Source organism: Crocodylus siamensis, chromosome 12 (assembly GCF_052110815.1).
Source record: "Crocodylus siamensis isolate JL-2025a chromosome 12, ASM5211081v1, whole genome shotgun sequence".
NCBI lineage: Eukaryota > Metazoa > Chordata > Crocodylia > Crocodylidae > Crocodylus > Crocodylus siamensis.
In genome coordinates this window covers 6,669,467-6,686,604 of record NC_143406.1, presented here as the reverse complement: position 1 = coordinate 6,686,604, position 17,138 = coordinate 6,669,467, and the positions used below count along the sequence as shown (strand labels likewise).

General features: G+C 52.0%; 1 protein-coding gene across 1 annotated transcript in view; it reads left to right on the top strand.

Annotated features, from left to right (window-relative positions):
* The window catches only part of TMEM278 (transmembrane protein 278), a 35,347-nt gene extending 24,888 nt beyond the window's left edge, over nt 1–10,459 (top strand). The window contains exon 2 of the mRNA XM_090023902.1: nt 8,683–10,459. Coding sequence (XP_089880028.1) covers nt 8,683–8,952 — 270 coding nt within the window. The 3' untranslated portion in view covers nt 8,953–10,459. The remainder of the gene's footprint in view (nt 1–8,682) is intronic.
* The last annotated feature ends 6,679 nt before the right edge of the window (nt 10,460–17,138 follow it).

Below are 17,138 nucleotides of genomic sequence, written 5' to 3'. Positions count from 1 at the left end.
CTTCTCATTCAGTTCTGGTTCCCCGTGCAGAGCCCTGAAGATGCCCCTCACCTGACACCCCGTACTCTGTGGTTCCTACCCGCCCTGCCCAGGTGTAAGCATCCTGTTCTGCAGCACCCTCTCCTATTTGGGTGCGGGGTCTCCCACACAGCAAAGCAGTCCCGCTATGCCCGTGTCCCCAGGGAACCAAGCCAGTGCCTCTCATGCCTTGCATTAGCCTTCTCTGTTCTCTCTAGTCTCCCAACTACATAGCACAGCCCTACCAGAGCCCTTGCTTCTGACCTGGGACCTCTCCCAGGGTCCTGTGATGGGTCGTGTGAGCACGGGCTCAAAGCTGTCATTGCAACATGCAGCCACACAGTTTACGAGTCTCTAAGATGTTCTCACCAGGACTGGGGTGAACATGGCAGCTTCCCAGCCTGTGCTGTGACCCACGAGGAAGAGTCTGAAAGCAGCTCACTTGCAGCAGCGGGCTGTGGTGCTGAGCTGCTTTGCTCTTCGGTGCTCTCAGCTGCAGGGGATCTCTTACGTACAACAGGAAGCCCTGTTTACATCTCCCCTGCCCCTTTCCTATACAGAGAATTCAGAACAGCTTGGAATTAATAGAGAAACATTAAAAGGCAATTTCTATTAGGCCTCCAGACCCCAGGCAGAATCAGCTGAAGCCCATTTCCTAGCAGGAGTGAGCTAATAATAATTTACATATTCATCATGTACATTCAGATGAGCTAATCAGACTTGACTTGAGCTGTGAAGACAACCCGGAACTAGTACATTATGTCTTCTAATGAGGGTGTTTTCTGGGGAAAGGAATGAAAATATCAAGAGGAGAAAAAAATCACGGTGCAATGGAGATGTTATTACGTTCTTCAGTGCAGAAGGATTGGCCGATGGGTCAGAGCTGTTTCCCATCCACACTGGCTACAACCTCGCTGTACATCCCAGATGCTTCATGTGACCTCATGATGCTGCAAAAATGTGGGGAGTGGTTATACTGCTGTTGTGCTGTGGACCCGGTTCGGGATCTGTTCCTAGCAGAGTCATGTATCTCAGGCCAAATCTGGAGAATCAGTCCCAAACTCTATTGATGGAGCAGAGCTCAATCATTCAGGTCTGTGTGGTGTTACCATCAGGAAGTCTTTTCCCTCCCAGACTCTTCAGCCTGGGGCTTCAAATACTCCCAGTTCCACGGCAGGCATCCTATATCAGACAACCCTGGAGGGCTTGGAGTTCAGATGCCCCCTAGTCTCACTTGCCCCTAGCCAAAAGGCCAAAGAAGAAAGCTAGAGGGAAAGCCCGAGAGCAAACCCTCATCACCATAAATTGTGTAGCCAAGATCCTTGCATTTGGAGGCATTTGTAGATGGGAACCTACCACAAGGATAGGTTAGTGCAGCCCAGTAACATGTATGCGTGTGAAGGGCTCGTGAGGCCAGGATTTGTGTCACTGTAGTTCCTTGTGTTGAGTGCAGCTCAGGCAGGAGGGAGGGCGGTCAGTGGTTTGGATAAAAGACCATACAGGAATCTCTGGGTCCTGCTGCAAGTATCAAAGGTGACCCATCAAAGGGGCATGTGTCCACATGTGGTGTGGTCTTGGAAGACCCGAGGGCACTTCTATAGGAAGAGGAGAGTTAGCTCCATTGCCCAAATGCCTGGTGATGGGCAATATGATAAAAACCCTGGGCAAAGGCATTATGAAATGCCCTAACTCTTATACCGCTTGCCTCTAATTCCCACCTTTGTCCTCCATGGGACTGGAAGGGAAGCATCTAAGCCCACAGGCCCAGCCCCCTGCTGTCACAGACACCCGGTTCACATAATCCCCTTCATAAACCGTCCCAGCTCTTTCATGAAAGGGGTTACAGCATTTGGCTCCCACTGCTCCTGTGGGAGGCTGTTCCAGCACCTCGTGGCTCTGATGGTTAGAAACCTTCATCTGATTTCCAGCCTAACATTATTTGTAGCCACTTTGCATCAATTTGTTCTTGTGCCAACACGGTCCTGCTGCCTACATAGCTCTGGTCCGTTGTCCCAGCACTGATGGACAACTGTTCTGCTTCACAGGTGGCTACCTTCTAGTGGTGGGTGAGCGGATGCCCTCCCATAGCTCTTATTTCTGCTTGCAAAGCATGTTTGAATCCTTGGGGAGGAAAAACACATTGGAATTGCCCCACAATTGTATTTGAATTGAGGAGCACCTCTTGCTACTGCAGTCTCGTTCCACCACGGCACTGAAGGCGCCTGTTTTAAACCCCAATTCTCCAGGGCAGGGACTATCCCAATTCCTGGTGCTGTAGCTGCAGAGAGAAGCCGGGGAAGCAGATGGTGCATGCAATGCCCAAACCAAGCAAAGAAAAAGGTTCCTGGTTCGTAGGAGGCTTCCTGTCTCTGTATTTATTTAATCTCCAGGCTGCTGGCCAAGCCTGAGTTATTGCCCAAAGGCTGTGACACTTGTTGGATTAGAGGTTTAATTAGACCATTATGTGCATGTCCCCTGCTTGCACTTCTTCTGGCCTGACTACTGCTAAAGCAAAGTGATAGTTTTTTGGCCAGCTGACAACTCAGCTCATTGTACATGGCCCCTGGGACAGGGGGCCATGTGGGTGAGTTTGATCACAATCCAGCTCTTTTAGGAAAAGTTTCTAGGCTACAAAGCTCCCCTACCAGCCACTGCCAGCACAATTAACCTGCAAGTAGAGGGAAGTCTACAGTGTCACTTAAGACTTGACCTAAAGTCTGCTGAAGCCAAGATGTTCACCTTGGGCAAGTCACTTAATTTCTGTGCCTCGGTTCCCACTAGGCAGTCCAACCTTTCTCCCATCCCCTGCTTGCCTTGTCTATTTAGATTTCCTAAGCATTATTTCCTGGGCCATCACAGCTACAGCATCACTCCAACATTATTTAGATTATAAACTCTGATTCAGGGATGCTCACTCCTTATGCGTGTGTATAGCCCCCAGCCCAACGGGGCCTTCCTCTCAGCCGGGACTACTCAGTGCTGCTGTGAGGCTAGCAACATTGCTGTCCACGGTCTGTGACTCTGAAGAAGACATCACAGTCTGGGGCTTTCAATCCAGCATTTGGTGGATCTAAATTCATGTTGGTGGCAAAGGCGCGTTTGCCTCCCAGAAGAAATTCTTGGCCTTAACCAAAAAATAGTAACCCTTTTCCTTCACCAGTGCCCTCTCCTACTGCCATATAGATGGGGCATTGAAAGACTGTCAGCGCTTGGGTGATAGGCCTTCAGGATCTCATCACGCCCCCAGTATGAACATTATACCCAAGGATACCCAGTCATTGTACGTATTATATGTCTGCTAATGAAGGAGATGTTGAGCCATGCTTTGTTCCCAGTGCAATCTCTGTAAAGCGAGCCTAAGCTCTGGTTTGCGATGAAATGAGAGATCATCTCTGGATCTTTTATCATAATTGTTTTGCAATGAATCAAATATAATGAAGCCACCCCTTACCTTTGTGTAGGACATACAGAAGAGGCAGTTGGGCAGAGGATGGAAGTAGTACCATTGTCAAGTGGTATTCTGCCTAAATTGAGCCAATGCAGAGATATCACGGGCTATGTCGACTCACAGAGTTCACTCAAGAGCTCACCACTCAAGTGTGAGTATGTGAGTTGGCCTGGCCAGGGTGAGAGCAAAGCCATATTGATTGTGGTCACTCAGCTATGTCCACATGGACAATATCGTCAATCATGTGAGACTCTAGACTGCCTGGGGCCATACCCCATAGTACCTGCACTGCTCTGAACCAGGCGGAGACTTGTCCTGCATGGTATTTCAGTAGTATGCTGTTGAGCATCTACACCAGTGCCTGGTAGAACAGGCATGCGATTGGGAAGTCACCAGTGGATGGGGTGCGGTAGTACAGAGACGGAGCCCAGGGCCCTCCTGTTTCTTGGGAAATGTTGCAAAATTATCATTTTGATTCAGTTTGGAGAAAAATCAGATTTTTTTCTTTAAATGAAGTTTCCCGCAAACTGAAAACTGCTTTCCCGCCAGCCCTGGGTGCAGACAGATTGGTGGGCACTTTACAGTGCAGGATTGCGACGATGACTATTTCCCTGCTCCTTTATCTGGCATTGCTTTGTGTAAATATTATTGCACAATAGTCTGTTCCTGTTTAAAACATCCCAGTAGTGAGCTGGATCCCAGCCACACACATGCAGATGGAGAGGGAGGCTGTCTTTCTGGCAGGCCGCAGTACAAAAGCATTGGTGCCCTTTCGCAGTCCTCCAGCTTGGAAGGGAGGGGAAGGGAGGGCAGGCTGCACGTATGGAGAACTCTTTTTTCTCTGTGCCAAGGATCAAGCAGCAATGAAGACAAGATGCTGAATGACAAGCCAGCTTGGCAGGAGAACCCCTGCTCTCCAGAAGAGACTTGATTCTGGCTTCAAAACAAGGAGGCTACTGAGTTTAGGGAGGTTGCTTGGGTCTAGCAGGGATAAACTAGCAGGGAAAACACTTGGTGGTGGTGCTATCCGGGAAGGAAGCTGATGAGGTTTTCTATAAACAGTCATTCAAAGGGTGGAAGGAAAAGCTGCATCCTTCTCCCCAGTTCTGGACCCTCCTTACAGATGAGGGAAGAAGTTGCTGTTTGCATTTTGTTTCTCCTCACAATGGCTACAGCTTGAATCGGGGCAGTTTTATTTGATGTCAGGTTTATGGCCTGCGCAAAAAGAGCAGGTGAATGTGTTAGTTCTTGAAACAAAGGGCTTTCCCTCCCCTTAATAAACATACAAGCGCAGTTTGTCCGAAGCCTATCAGTTCCCCAATTCTCCTGTCTTGAAAGATGGCCAGTTTTCACCTTAAGATGCATCCAGGCCAGGTCTGAGTAATAAGAAGCAGTGAGAGGCATAGATTGTTTTTTAACGTGTTTTAACATGACAGTCTGACGTGAGCAGGGGACGTTAGGATATAGGCCTGCTTTTCCAAACTGCGAACTCTCGGAGCATTTGGTTAATGCCTTTTGGCCCACGTCTTACTGTAAACTTTGGAACTTGGTCTCAAGAGACATGCTCTGAGCTTAAAAGTCCCCACCTCACGCCCGTTAATGGGGTGACTGGTTGCAACTCCTTTGAGAACAAGGCCTTCTATTGACTCTGTGTCCGGCTGTGCTGTGTCCTGCACCCCTTGCTCTGTCTCCCCAAAGCCAGACCTTAAGGAGAGCACTTGTGTTTGGAAGCAACTGTGTTGATCCATCTGGGAATTAGGGAGTCAGAGAGACTTACAGGCTGTGCTGGTGAAAGACACCGTATCTATTGGCTGTGAAAGCCGCCGTCTCTTCTCCAGCACAAGAGATGCTGGAACAGGCGGTCACTTCAGCGTTAAGCAAGGCCCCTGGAGCTGGAGTGCAGTGGCCTTTCAGGGGGAATGCAGCCCCAGCAAGGAGGCATGGACGCTGCATCGAAGGCACCAGGCGGCTTGTGAAACGGTTCAGAACTTGTGACCTTTTGGAGAGCTGGTGGCTGGGGCACCGGCTGGTTTCTAATTTCTTGCTTGGCTGGGTCCAAAACCTGCTCTCCAGCGGCTGCTGCTTTGGAGCTGGGGTGGGGAGGGGGACAGAGAGCGGGGCTGTGTCTGTGAGCTCTGTCAACAGCAATCAAGGGCCCTTGCCATCATCCCTGGCAGCCATCCTCTGAAAATGCCCTTTCTCTCCTCCGTCCCCAGCCTCCGCTCTATTAATTCCGCGTTAATTATACGAGAAGGTCATCAGCTACTGGGGCCAAGATGAAAGCTGTAAAATGAGCCGTTCAGCTCGGCGTGTTGAGGCAGGAGGTGGGGACAAGAGTCAGGGATGCTGTGGGTTTGCATGCCGAGGAAAATGAATTCTCCGAGAGATTTAGAGAGGTCAGTAATGCAGAGGGTGAAGAAAGGGCTGTGTACGAAGCACAACTTTCCAGCGAGACCTGCGCGTTGGGACCGTGAGGAAAGAGCCAGTCCGGAGGCAGGTTCATCTGAAAGCCTTCTTCAGAGGGGAATAGGGAAGGCTCTGGCTCCCTTTGGATTGCCTGAGCTTTCTTTTTATTTTAGTTTAAGCTTGTTGGGGGTGTTGTGCTTGCAAAGCTGTCGCCTGGCTCAGTTACTGGGGTGAACTGCCACAGCACTGAAGAGGAGGGGAAGGATTTATCGGCCCGCAGTGTAGCTTTTAATTCCAATTCTAATTAGCGCTTGCATTGGACGTCGTGTTTCTCAAAGCAATCGAAGCACGTTCGCTCCAAGGCCCCCTGGGAGGTATGTAAATTGAACAAGCTCTGAGGTCAGTGGTGTTTTGACAGGGACGAATTGCTCCAATCTTGGGTTAGCAATAGCGCTTCCTGAGCAGTCCTAGAGAAAAGCGTCTCTCACCCCCAGCTAGCCATCAGCCCTGCACTAATGCTGCGCTCAGCGTGGATCCAACCTCCTCTTCTCGCAGATGCGTGCCTTATACAGGCAGAGGACTGGAAGAGCCCTCTGGTCACAGAGCCCAGTCCTCTGCAGTCCCAAGTTAGGTCTTTCCTAAAGCCTGAATTGAATGTGTGCTCTGTCCCACAGCACAGCCACAAAGCACCTAATACAAGCAAGAAAGTGCCAAATGAGCACTTGAGCAGATGAGACAAGGGCACTGCTGGTGCCTTGGCTTTTGCAATGGCAGGGAATTAGGCTGAGAGGATCCACAGTCCACCCTAGCACACGGGGAGGAAGACCCCAGTGGTATTTACCAGCCTGACCCCACACCTGACGATGGGTCTGAGCTTGAGTGAGACATGGCAGCCTAGTGCCAGAGAGGATTTTCAGTAGCTGTTGTGGGCTGGCTGGTGTCAGCATGTAGCCAGCCTGCTTGGGGACCCCTCCGGGAATGCTGCTTTTCTTCCCCCGCTGTGAAATTGCTGTGCCCAAGCAGTGACCTTTTTCACATATAAAAGACAAGAGCGTAGGTTCAGGCTTTTTGCTTTTAGGGGAAGGAAAAGCAACAGCAAGAAGTAACCAAAGTCTCCCATAGAGAGGGAGAGAGCACACAGAACATAGACCCCTCTGTACCCCCCTGCAACAGCTTTGAGAACAAAGTGGCCCCTTACACGATTGTTCCCTTTCCAGGCCACGTGGGCTGAGTTGGTAAAAACTTGTCCATCCGTCACTTAAACTGCACATCTCCTGTGACTTGACGGTGTTTGTTTAAGGACACGAGAGATAAGGAAAGACGATGGGACACTGAGCCAGCCCGTTGCTCTCAGCTCCAACGGGGCCATTAGATAGATGTTCCTGTTCGTATATAAGTACAAACATGAGTTCCTCTTTGTACACATCAAGGGCTTCTGGCTCTAAGATGTCAGGCCTCAAGACGGGATTGTGAGCGCAGATTGGAGGTACAAACTAGCTCTTCCCATAGGTGCAAGGAGTCTGCCAGCTGGGCTCTTCCTTTGCACGGATAGTTGAGAGAACTGTGCATAGACAAGGCAGCAGCAGCTGAGCATTGAGCTAACACATTTCATTTCCTTCCCTGTATTTCATATATTGCTCCTAACACTGCGTGGTGCAAATACAGTGTCTTTCTTTTACCTGCTGATTGCTTCTGCTGGACACCATCAAAGCAAGAGGAGTTGTGTCTGAATAGAGAAAGCAGGAGAAGCCTGTATCAGGTGCTTGAACAGAAACATCTGGACTTGGAACCTCAGTTGTGATGTGGATGGGTATTAAGTTAGGGCTTGGAGACTAACAATGGGGTTTATATTGTGCTGGGCTCTGCGTGTTTATGCCATGGGACTCATAGTAGAGATGATATCTTTTATGAGACCAACAAGATTTTTGCAAAAAAATGTTCTTGAATTACCCCATGGGAGACACTCCTGGCCTGGAGGATCTTACAGATGGGTGGGAAGAGATTGGGTGGAAACCAAGGGTGCAATGCGTGAGCAGCAGGCTGAGATCTGCGGTGACTCAGACTCACCCAGAAAGCCTGTGTCAAAGCTGGGACTAAAACATAAAGAGCTCCTGAGCACCAGGCTACAGCCATCACTTCAGACCTACCTTTTCCAACAAGGAGAAGATCTGGCTGCACATTATTTAGTTTGCTCTAATTGTCAGTGTGCTCGTACCACCCACATCACTGCAGCAAATATTACACTATATTATTACGGGTGACTCAATATAATTATCAGTTCCCACTCTGCTGTCTGTCGGCAGGGCCCCTGCCTTGCAGCGATGGCAGATTAATGAAAAGCCCGATCAAATAGGGACTGGGAGCCTCACGTGGCAGCCTGGCCTTGCCTTGGAAAAGTGGAGGGCTGGTCCCAGGGGCTCGGCATTGAGGTTATAACCTCTTTGGGTGGGTCTGGACAGCAGGTAGCTCCGTGGGCCCTGGTTGCAGCAAGGGGCAGTAGGTGCTGCTCTGATACAGATCTGTTGGACCCCTGCTGCCCTCATGGGAGGAGGGATCTTCCTGGTCTCTGTTACACACAAAGCACAGAGTTGCTGTTTCCTGATTCCCATGCTTCTGAGCATCCTTCTGCCAACTCATGCATCTGAGCATCCTTTTGTCAACTTCTGTCTTGTTCATCACGGGGGCACTGGGCTTGTACCTGGACACTTGTGTGGCTCTCGCTCTGCTCTGGGCTTTCACGCAGCCTCCAGCCTGGCTGCTTTCCCCTGCTGGCTTCTGACATGCTTTGCCCTTTCTCCCTTCTCCGTCAGGTGCTGCACTCCGATGCCTACTACTGCAAAACCATCCTGGACGACAACAGCTCCTCCGCCCTCATCATCCTCGGCTTCGTCATCATGTCCCCGCTTATCGTGGTGGCCATGGCCATTTACTGCAGCCTGGCTCGGCACCTCCGCCTCTTCATGTGCTTCCAGCCCTACTCCAGGGCCGTGTACAAGGGGGTGAAGTGGCGGTGGTACGAGGAGGGCGGGCTCTGCGGCTGTGCCAGGGAGTGGAACACCCAAGTGAAGGCCTGGGTCTGAGCTCACCGCACCGGTGCCCCCGTCCCGCCCGACGCACCAAGCACCCCAGCCACGCACCCAAAGTTACCACCTGAGCCCTCATAGGCGGAGGCTCTCGGCATGCCGAAAGGCCAGAACATAGGCAGCTCCATAGTAACCCCTTCCCTGTAGCTGTGTCTGCACCTGGAAGCATTAGCAGGGCTCTTCCTGCCGTGGTGGAAAAGCACAAAGGAGAGGCATTGTCCAGGGCTCCCTTACATGGGACTAGTTGCGTCCAAAGTGATCCTGAAGAGCCAGGGCTCACTTAACAGCAAGCAGAAATGGGGATTCTCCATCCAGTGAGGCAGATGGACATGGCCAGACTCTGCGGCTCCTGTTGGGGTGGCCTGTTTTGCCTCGCGTTGGGTCCCTCTGAGTCTTGATCTGGACTGAGCTGTGGTGGGAAGGGCTGCTGACTGCACTGCAGGCCTTGGAGAAAGCAAACGGGGCCCCCAGTTAAAACCAAGCCAGTCAGGAGTCCATCAAGGCTTCCCCACCCTAGACCCCCCTGTGGCTGCCAAGCCTCTGGCCCCCTCCCAAGGTACCTGTGAATCTGCGCCTATATGACACCCAGGAGCTACTACATTGCTGCACACTCAATGTCTGCCCTGCTTTGCCAAGCTGCTTCCTTTGCTGTATGTCATGGTGAATACATCCCTTTTAGTCTTAACAGGGGCCAAGTGGCTTGGGGGCTTCCCCGCCACAGGCCTGTTCCCAAGCCTGATGTGTTGGTGGTGACTAGTGCAAGTTGATGGCCGCTTGATGGTCTGTTGGAGGATGGGGTCTGCCACCACATGCTGCTGTGGCACTGGCCCTCTCCGATCTGCTGTGTTCTCGGTCTGTGCCAACTGGCCGCAGAGATGGCACTGCCCCGTGCAGAGCACGCTGGCAGGGACGGTTGCCTTGCTGAGATCCATGACACACCTGCAGGCACGTGGGCGTGCTTCATCTCCAGAGCTCTGCGCCTTGCACCTTGCACCCTCCGGAAAGGCGCCATGCATTTGCATTGAGTGATACAACCTGGATCCCCTTGCCACACCTGACATGGTAGGACATGCAAAGGGGCCAATGCCCAGGTAAAGCCAACGAGACTCTTGGAGCTTTTGTAGACTTCAGCAGTGTCACTCAGTCCCCAGATGTAGTGAGCACATGTTTGTGTGCACACATGCGCATGGGGGGGGGTTGGGGGGAGCATGTCAGCTTGGTGCATAATTCTGTATTTTCTGATCCGCCCCAGGGCACTCAAGTCACTGGGCTGGGAGGGTCCTTCTATGCTGCGTGACGTTGCTCACTGGAAGCCATGTATTCCCAGTCGCTGTTGTTCTTCTGTCTGTCAAACGTGACTCTGTCAAGTGCTGATGTATAAATAAAGCTCACATTGGGGTCCTGCTCGCAGGCCTCTCTTCATGCTGTCTGAGCAACAGCTATACAGATGGTTTCTGTGCGGTGCCCATTGTAACGTGTCTGAGCTGTCAAGGCCCCTTGTATATTAAACAGCAATTTGTGTGTTTTCTCTCAGGCCTGGCTTTCATTCTTTGAGGGGCCCAAAGCCCTGCTCCCATCTCTGGACATGATGTGGGGGGGATTGTGGGGGTGGGAATGGCCAGTCTCATGGGAAACTCAGCGGGAAACTCAAACTCACTCCCAGGACATGTACGGTCAACAGACAGACATCAGCAGCCGCACGTGGCCTAGGTCGGGGTTGGGGGCATGGAAGGCAACCTGCAAAAAGGGTTGCAAAGGAGGAAGGGCACTGAGGTGAATAGCTGGGATATCTGCAGCGAGAATAGGGACCGTTTGGAATGAATACGTGAAGGGAGCTGTTTCCAGCCCTGGGCCGATGGGGGCTAGAGATCATGTCACCCTGTATCTGCCAACTGCAGGGCTTCTGGCAGGCACACTGGGACAGCTAGTACCAGCCACCCTTGCAGCCACCCTCGTAGACGGTGCCCATGTCGGCTGCACTCCGGCAGCTCCCCCTCACCGAGTGACCACTCCAGTGATGCTTGCCCCTCACACCTGCATAGCAAAGCCGTAGCTCAATAAGGATTCACTCTGGCTCGGCTGCTTTCTGGTTTGTGCAGGGGCTCAAGGGATGGGCTAGGGGAGAAGCTGCTTGGACAGCAGAGGTGCGAGGGTCCCTGGCGTGTCCTGTGCTCCCGGCTCTGGCACAGGACTCGGATGAACCCGCAGCTGGGGGGGAGCGTTCTGCTTCTACCTTTGCTAGTGTGGATGTCCTTGCTTCCTCACTGCAGCGCCGAACTTCCTTGGCTGCCTGTGTTTCCCCTGCTGAATCATTCCAGGAGCCTTTTAAATGATCTGAGCCACCCGAGCCGTGCTGTAAAACCAAAGCCTAGGGAGACCGCTGCCATAATCCCCCCCGCCCTGCCTGGCACGGAGTCCCTTATCATCCCTGCTGACCCAGCTCCCAGTTTCCTTGCTGGAATCCCAAGGAGCTCGCTGGGTCCTGTGCTTGCCCTAGCAGTCGTACCCCACTGTGAGGGCTGAGCTGTTAGCCCCTGCCCTCGGCCAGTGCCATCAGCAGAGATGGGCCAGGCTGGGCATTTGTCCCATCACAACACCTTGGAGTCACTTTGCAACCTACCCAGGTGGTGCCAGGAAGGCAGCAAGGACGTGCCTGACCGTCTGCACCAGGGAAGGAGGGGCCTGCACATCCTCACAGGCAGACACCAGGGTGGGTGGCTGGGGCTGAAAGCTGTAATTTTAAGCTCCAACATCGGGTGGGTGGTTCACGTCAGAGCACTCTGCCACTTCGGGCCCCAGCTGCAGCCTCCTATTGTTCTTCTGCTTCTTTTCTGGAGGCAGGCAGAGTCGGCCTGCCATTTAGGTAGCTAATCCCCACCTCCCTCTGCTCCCCACGCACTCGGGGGCATTGCAGGACATCTAGGGAGTGAAGTTAAATTTACCTGTCTGCACCGCCTGATTCCTAGGGAGACTCAACCCCCTGCTGTTGCCCTGGGGGTGCAGGAGATGATATCTTTTATTAGACCAACAAGATTTTTGCAAAAAAATGTCTTTAATGGCAAGCTTTCGGGCACAAACACCCTTCATCAGGCATTGGAGAAAAGATTGTAAACGTCTTCCTGGGTAGAACTGAAAGTTCATATTTCATAGGATTTCACAGAGGAGGCAATAGATCGAAAACTCCTCTGGGCAGTCAGACATAAGAGTGACGCTGGAGTCTCTGGCCTCCCCATGGTAGGCACTCAGCTAAAGAGCTGCAGAAAGCCTTCTCTCCTTGTTGCTTGTAGATGGGCAGCCATGGAAATACCCCAGATGCTGGATACCCAGTCCTCTGCCCTGAGCCAGGATTTGGTCCATCACACTGGTCCCAGACCAGCATCCCCCTCAGGCTGCATGGCTGCACCCTGAAGGCTTCATATCACCTCTGTTCCTCAGCAGATGTCTCTCTGCTGCCCAGGTTGATTTATCTCCTTTCACTGGACATCTGGTGCCTGAAACTCCTCCATCACTTGTGCATGGATCAAGCATCCTTCATCTCCTAGCCCAGTGGTTTTCAGCCTTTTCTCATTTGCAGACCCCTAAAAAATTTCAAATGGAGGTGCAGACCTCTTTGGAAATTTCAAATGGAGGTGTGGGCCCCTTTGAATGGATCATAGTCATCTTTTAGGAACACTTAGACATAGTCCCAGGGGTTTGTGGACCACAGGTTGAAAACTACTGTCCTAGCCCATGTCTTGTTTAGTGTCCCTGTGGACTGATGCCAAATAGTTTTGCTCTACCCCAGAAGTGGCTACCTTTCAGAGATGGATCAGAGGATCTGACCCCAGGTGCGTAAGGGATACAGGACAGGACCAAGTGTTCAGGACATGTTTTCCAAATGCTTTTCAAGCCTATGGGAGCGTGGGTGCCGACTGAATCTTTCTCGTGACATTCGGCTGCACCACAGTCTGTTCAGGAAAGGGGAGAGCTCCTTGTTCAGAAAAAGGAGAGCAGATCAAGAGTGTCTGGGGGGGGGAGGAGGGGTGGAAAATTGCTTTAGGCTTGTTTCCTCAGAGCTAGAAACAGCCTGTCCTTTCATAATCAGATGTTTGTTCCAAAGCGCCCAGGATTTGCTATTATTACATTCTTAGCCGCTTTGCAACTACAGCAGGAGAAAGTTTCTTTCCTTTAACCCCTTGGCTACTGGTGGTTCTCCAGACAGCACAGTAAGTGTGGAGCACCAGGGCTGGAGAGATGCTGATTTTTATTTACGTGCATTACGGGGCACAGCAAGCACTGCATTAAGCCACTCTCATCCCGACTGATCTTCCACAATCCCGGGCAAAGCTGGGTTTCATGTAGCCCTGCCATTTGTATGCATTATCATGACCCTAGTGACGGAGCAGCTAAGTCAGGGGCGGGCAATTATTTTGGGCAGAGGGCCGCTTACTGAGTTTTAGCAAGCCTTTGAGGGCCTCATGACAGGCAGCCCAGGGCAAATAAATATTAATTTTCTAAATTTTTTAGGGGCCCCGCGGCCCGGTTAGAATGGCCTGGTGGGCTGCATCTGGCCCCCAGGCCACATTTTGCCCACCCCTGAACTAAGTGCACAACAGACATGCATATGATACAGGGAATACAGCAGGGAAATCTGCCAGCCCTACTTACAGATGTACCGTGGTTCTGGCTATCATGATCAAACATTGGGTCCAAAGAGAGATGAGCCTGCCTGGAGCAGGGGGTTGGACTAGAGGACCTCTCAACATCCCTTTCAACCCTATTCCTCTATGATTTTATGATGTCTAGAGGCCTCTGATATCCCTGGCCACAGTAAGCGCCACTTGCGGGCTCACCAACTATTTAAAGAACTACTATCCGATTCCTCTAAAGCTGTATCTACCCTTGACAGCTGGATCTCAAGATGGATGTGGAAGGGCCTGCTAGGCCAGCGAGCGCTTTCCATTTGCCATTTAATTTGTTTGGCACTTGCGGTGATTTCCTGTATCACTAGCCTGACAAGAGCTTAAGTAAAATCAATGGAGAAGCATCCCAGATGCTTCCGTTGTCCCCAGCATTTCAAGTTTCTGCAGTGGGATTTGTGATCTGGGCTCACATATTCTTTTCTGTTCGGTATTGCAACCTAAGCCCCCTCCCTGGGAGTGGGATAGCAGGTCAGGAATTAGATTCCAGGCCCAAATGTAAATGTTTCCTGGAGGCCGGCTATTCCTTATGAGTCTCACTGATGGATGTGGAACGAGGGGTTTGCAAACAGCCTCCGGGCAGGCAAGTTCCTGATGCACTAGGAAAAGCCCAAGCCAACCTCCTGCAACCATGGAGTCTGAATCCAGACCTGGAGCTGCGTTTTCCAGCTCTGGCCGGTCCTACTTTACACACAAGAGAAAGCCTTGGAGAAGCCTAATTCCCCCTTCTCTCTTCTCCGCTAGCAGAAGTGCCCACATCTACCTAGGGTTTCCTTCCTGCTCCCACTGCCTTTTTGGAGAAGAGAAGCGGGTTTGCTGCAGCGGCACTTCCCCGCAGAAGGGGTTTTAGCAGCGTCTTTGGGTCGTGGCTCTCCGCAGCCTCACTGCAGCCATAGAGTCACATCTCTTGTATGTGTGGAGAAAGCAGCTTGCATGGTAATGGAGGGAAGAGCCCGCAGTGAGAAGAGCTGGAGATACCAAGGAGTCTGTCTGGGTGCACGAAGTTAGGACCCTAGGAGTGATGGGGGCTCCCTTGGCCATCGGTCCAGGTGCTCAAGTCTTCCCCCTGCATCGCCCCTCTGGCCCGCACACAAGTACAAAACCAAAACCAGTTAACACCCCACAATAGGTCCTAGGTTAAAAATGGGAAATGAGGCCACTGCAGCAACAGGGAAGAAGTTTGGTAATATATGCTCAGAGGAGACTTGATAGAGGACTGCGATTGGCATGACCCTGAGAGGAAGAGTGGGAGGTTCAGCTGTGCGGTGTCACCTCACCCAGCACACAAAACCGCCCCAGAAAGCCTGATGGCCCATTTTCCAATTAATTCCCTCATACCGAGCATCCGAGCCCAACTGCATACTTATCATGAACAGCGTGGCCCAAAAAGGGTTCAGGAGAGCCCCCAAACATGGGGCAGCAAAGGGGCTTCAGACTGTCTTCACCCGCCCCTCTCCAGTCCTTCCCCACAGTGCACAGTGCTGCACAAGTCCCCCAAAAAAGACAGCCCCTGCCCCGTGGCTGGGCCAGGTGCATGAGCAGTGACTGCAGCTACTGCAAACTGGTCAAATCAGGAATCTTTTCCAGGGGCTGTTGTTTCTTTGCCTCCCCTGTCATGTAATCAAATTGGATTTATAAGACAATATTCTTTAATTTCATTAGGGTGCCGGTAAGCTGGGGCAGCCTTCCTACTCTGAGCTACGCAGGAGGAATTAGCAGCCGCTTGGCAAATGGCCTGGTTAATAAAAGCGGCTGTGATTTAATTTGCTGCCTTATTTTATAGAGAGTTTTAATATCAAAGGGGAAATGAATCTGTCAGGAGCCATGATCCATCTCTGCGGCACAGCAGGCCCCGGGTCAGGTCAAATAAACTGTGCTCTACTCCCCTTTGTGAGGCAGAGGAGGGAGGTGGATCCCCTTGGCTCTGAGGTGAATGAAAGGGGGTAGAAGTGGTGTGAATGATCAGGGGGCAAAGCCCAGTGCTGGTCCCCTCCTTAGGGCTCGGGCTTCGATTGGAACCACTGCTGAGGCAGGACCTTCTTCTTCTTCGGGGTTTGTACAGCACCTTGCACTGTAGGGGCTTATAGCTGAGGGTTTGCACCTTGCGCTGTAGGGGCTTATAGCTGGGGGTTTGCACCTTGCGCTGTAGGGGCTTACAGCTGGGGGTTTGCACCTTGCGCTGTAGGGGCTTATAGCTGAGGGTTTGCACCTTGCGCTGTAGGGGCTTATAGCTGAGGGTTTGCACCTTGCGCTGTAGGGGCTTATAGCTGAGGGTTTGCACCTTGCGCTGTAGGGGCTTATAGCTGAGGGTTTGCACCTTGCGCTGTAGGGGCTTATAGCTGGGGGTTTGCACCTTGCACTGTAGGGGCTTATAGCTATAGGGGGTTATAGCTGGGGCTTCTGAGAGCTTGTGCAACACCGATCACCAGCGACAATCGCTGCTGCCAGAACTGGCTTGGTCAAGGGCTGCTGACACAGCAAATGAGAGAGAAAATAAAACATGTGGCTGTCAAACAGCATCTGTCAACCGCAAGGGTGTGCTTTTCCTGAAGGCAACCAGGAGAGAGTGGAGGTGGGAGAGAGGAGTTCAGAGCAGTTCAGTGTCTCAGGCCATGGACTGAGCGTTGTCGCTGGTGGGGGGGAGTAGTCATACAACCTATCCATAAGGAAAGGCACTCTCTTTATGTCCCAGTACGGTAGCAGTGAGCTTCCACTGACTTCTCCTATTTGGCAACAGGCGGCTGAATGAGAGAGCCGGCAACGAAGTCGGCCCCAGATCCACAAATGCACGCAGACACCTGAGCCGCTGTGGGCTGGTCCCACTGCAGTGGGCAGCAACTGGCCTCTGTGCTGGCAGTCTTGGAGGGAGGCCTGAACACCCCTCCTGTCTCTAGGGCCAGGAACAGACATTACACACAAACCGGTATAAGTGATTAGAAACTGGTTTAAACCCATAACAGAACAGAAGTTCAGTGCGCAGGCTGGTTTGGAAATGGCAAAACCTGGTCTAAGATAGATCTGGATGGATGTAGTATCAGACTTCATCGGTTTAGGTTAGACCAGTCTGTTGAACTTCATTGCCCTATCTAGAGGCAGACGCTGCCGGCCAAGGAAGAGACACTCCTAGTCGGCTTGAGGTTCACGGCTGTGAAGCGCTGTTATTGCCTGCATGCATGCGCCAGCCACACAGTATGAGCCAGGCCTGTGTCTGTGTGACAACAGCCATCTTGACCGGCACGCGACGCAGGCACCAGTGGCACGGCTTTCTCATTTCAGCCTCTATCACTTGCAACCCACGACAAAGCGTAACCCAGCCTGGCAAGCCGCGAAGGCAACGGGGAGCGGGGGCTATTTTGGTGCCTCTTTAGCTTCTCCTTTCCTGTGCAGACACAGATTTAATTTCCCTGCAACATCACAGCCCGCATGTCATCTGGAGTCGCAGCGCTGGCAGATCCTGGTGCGCTGTTGGAGACTTGGAACGACACCTTTTTTCGTGCATGATTT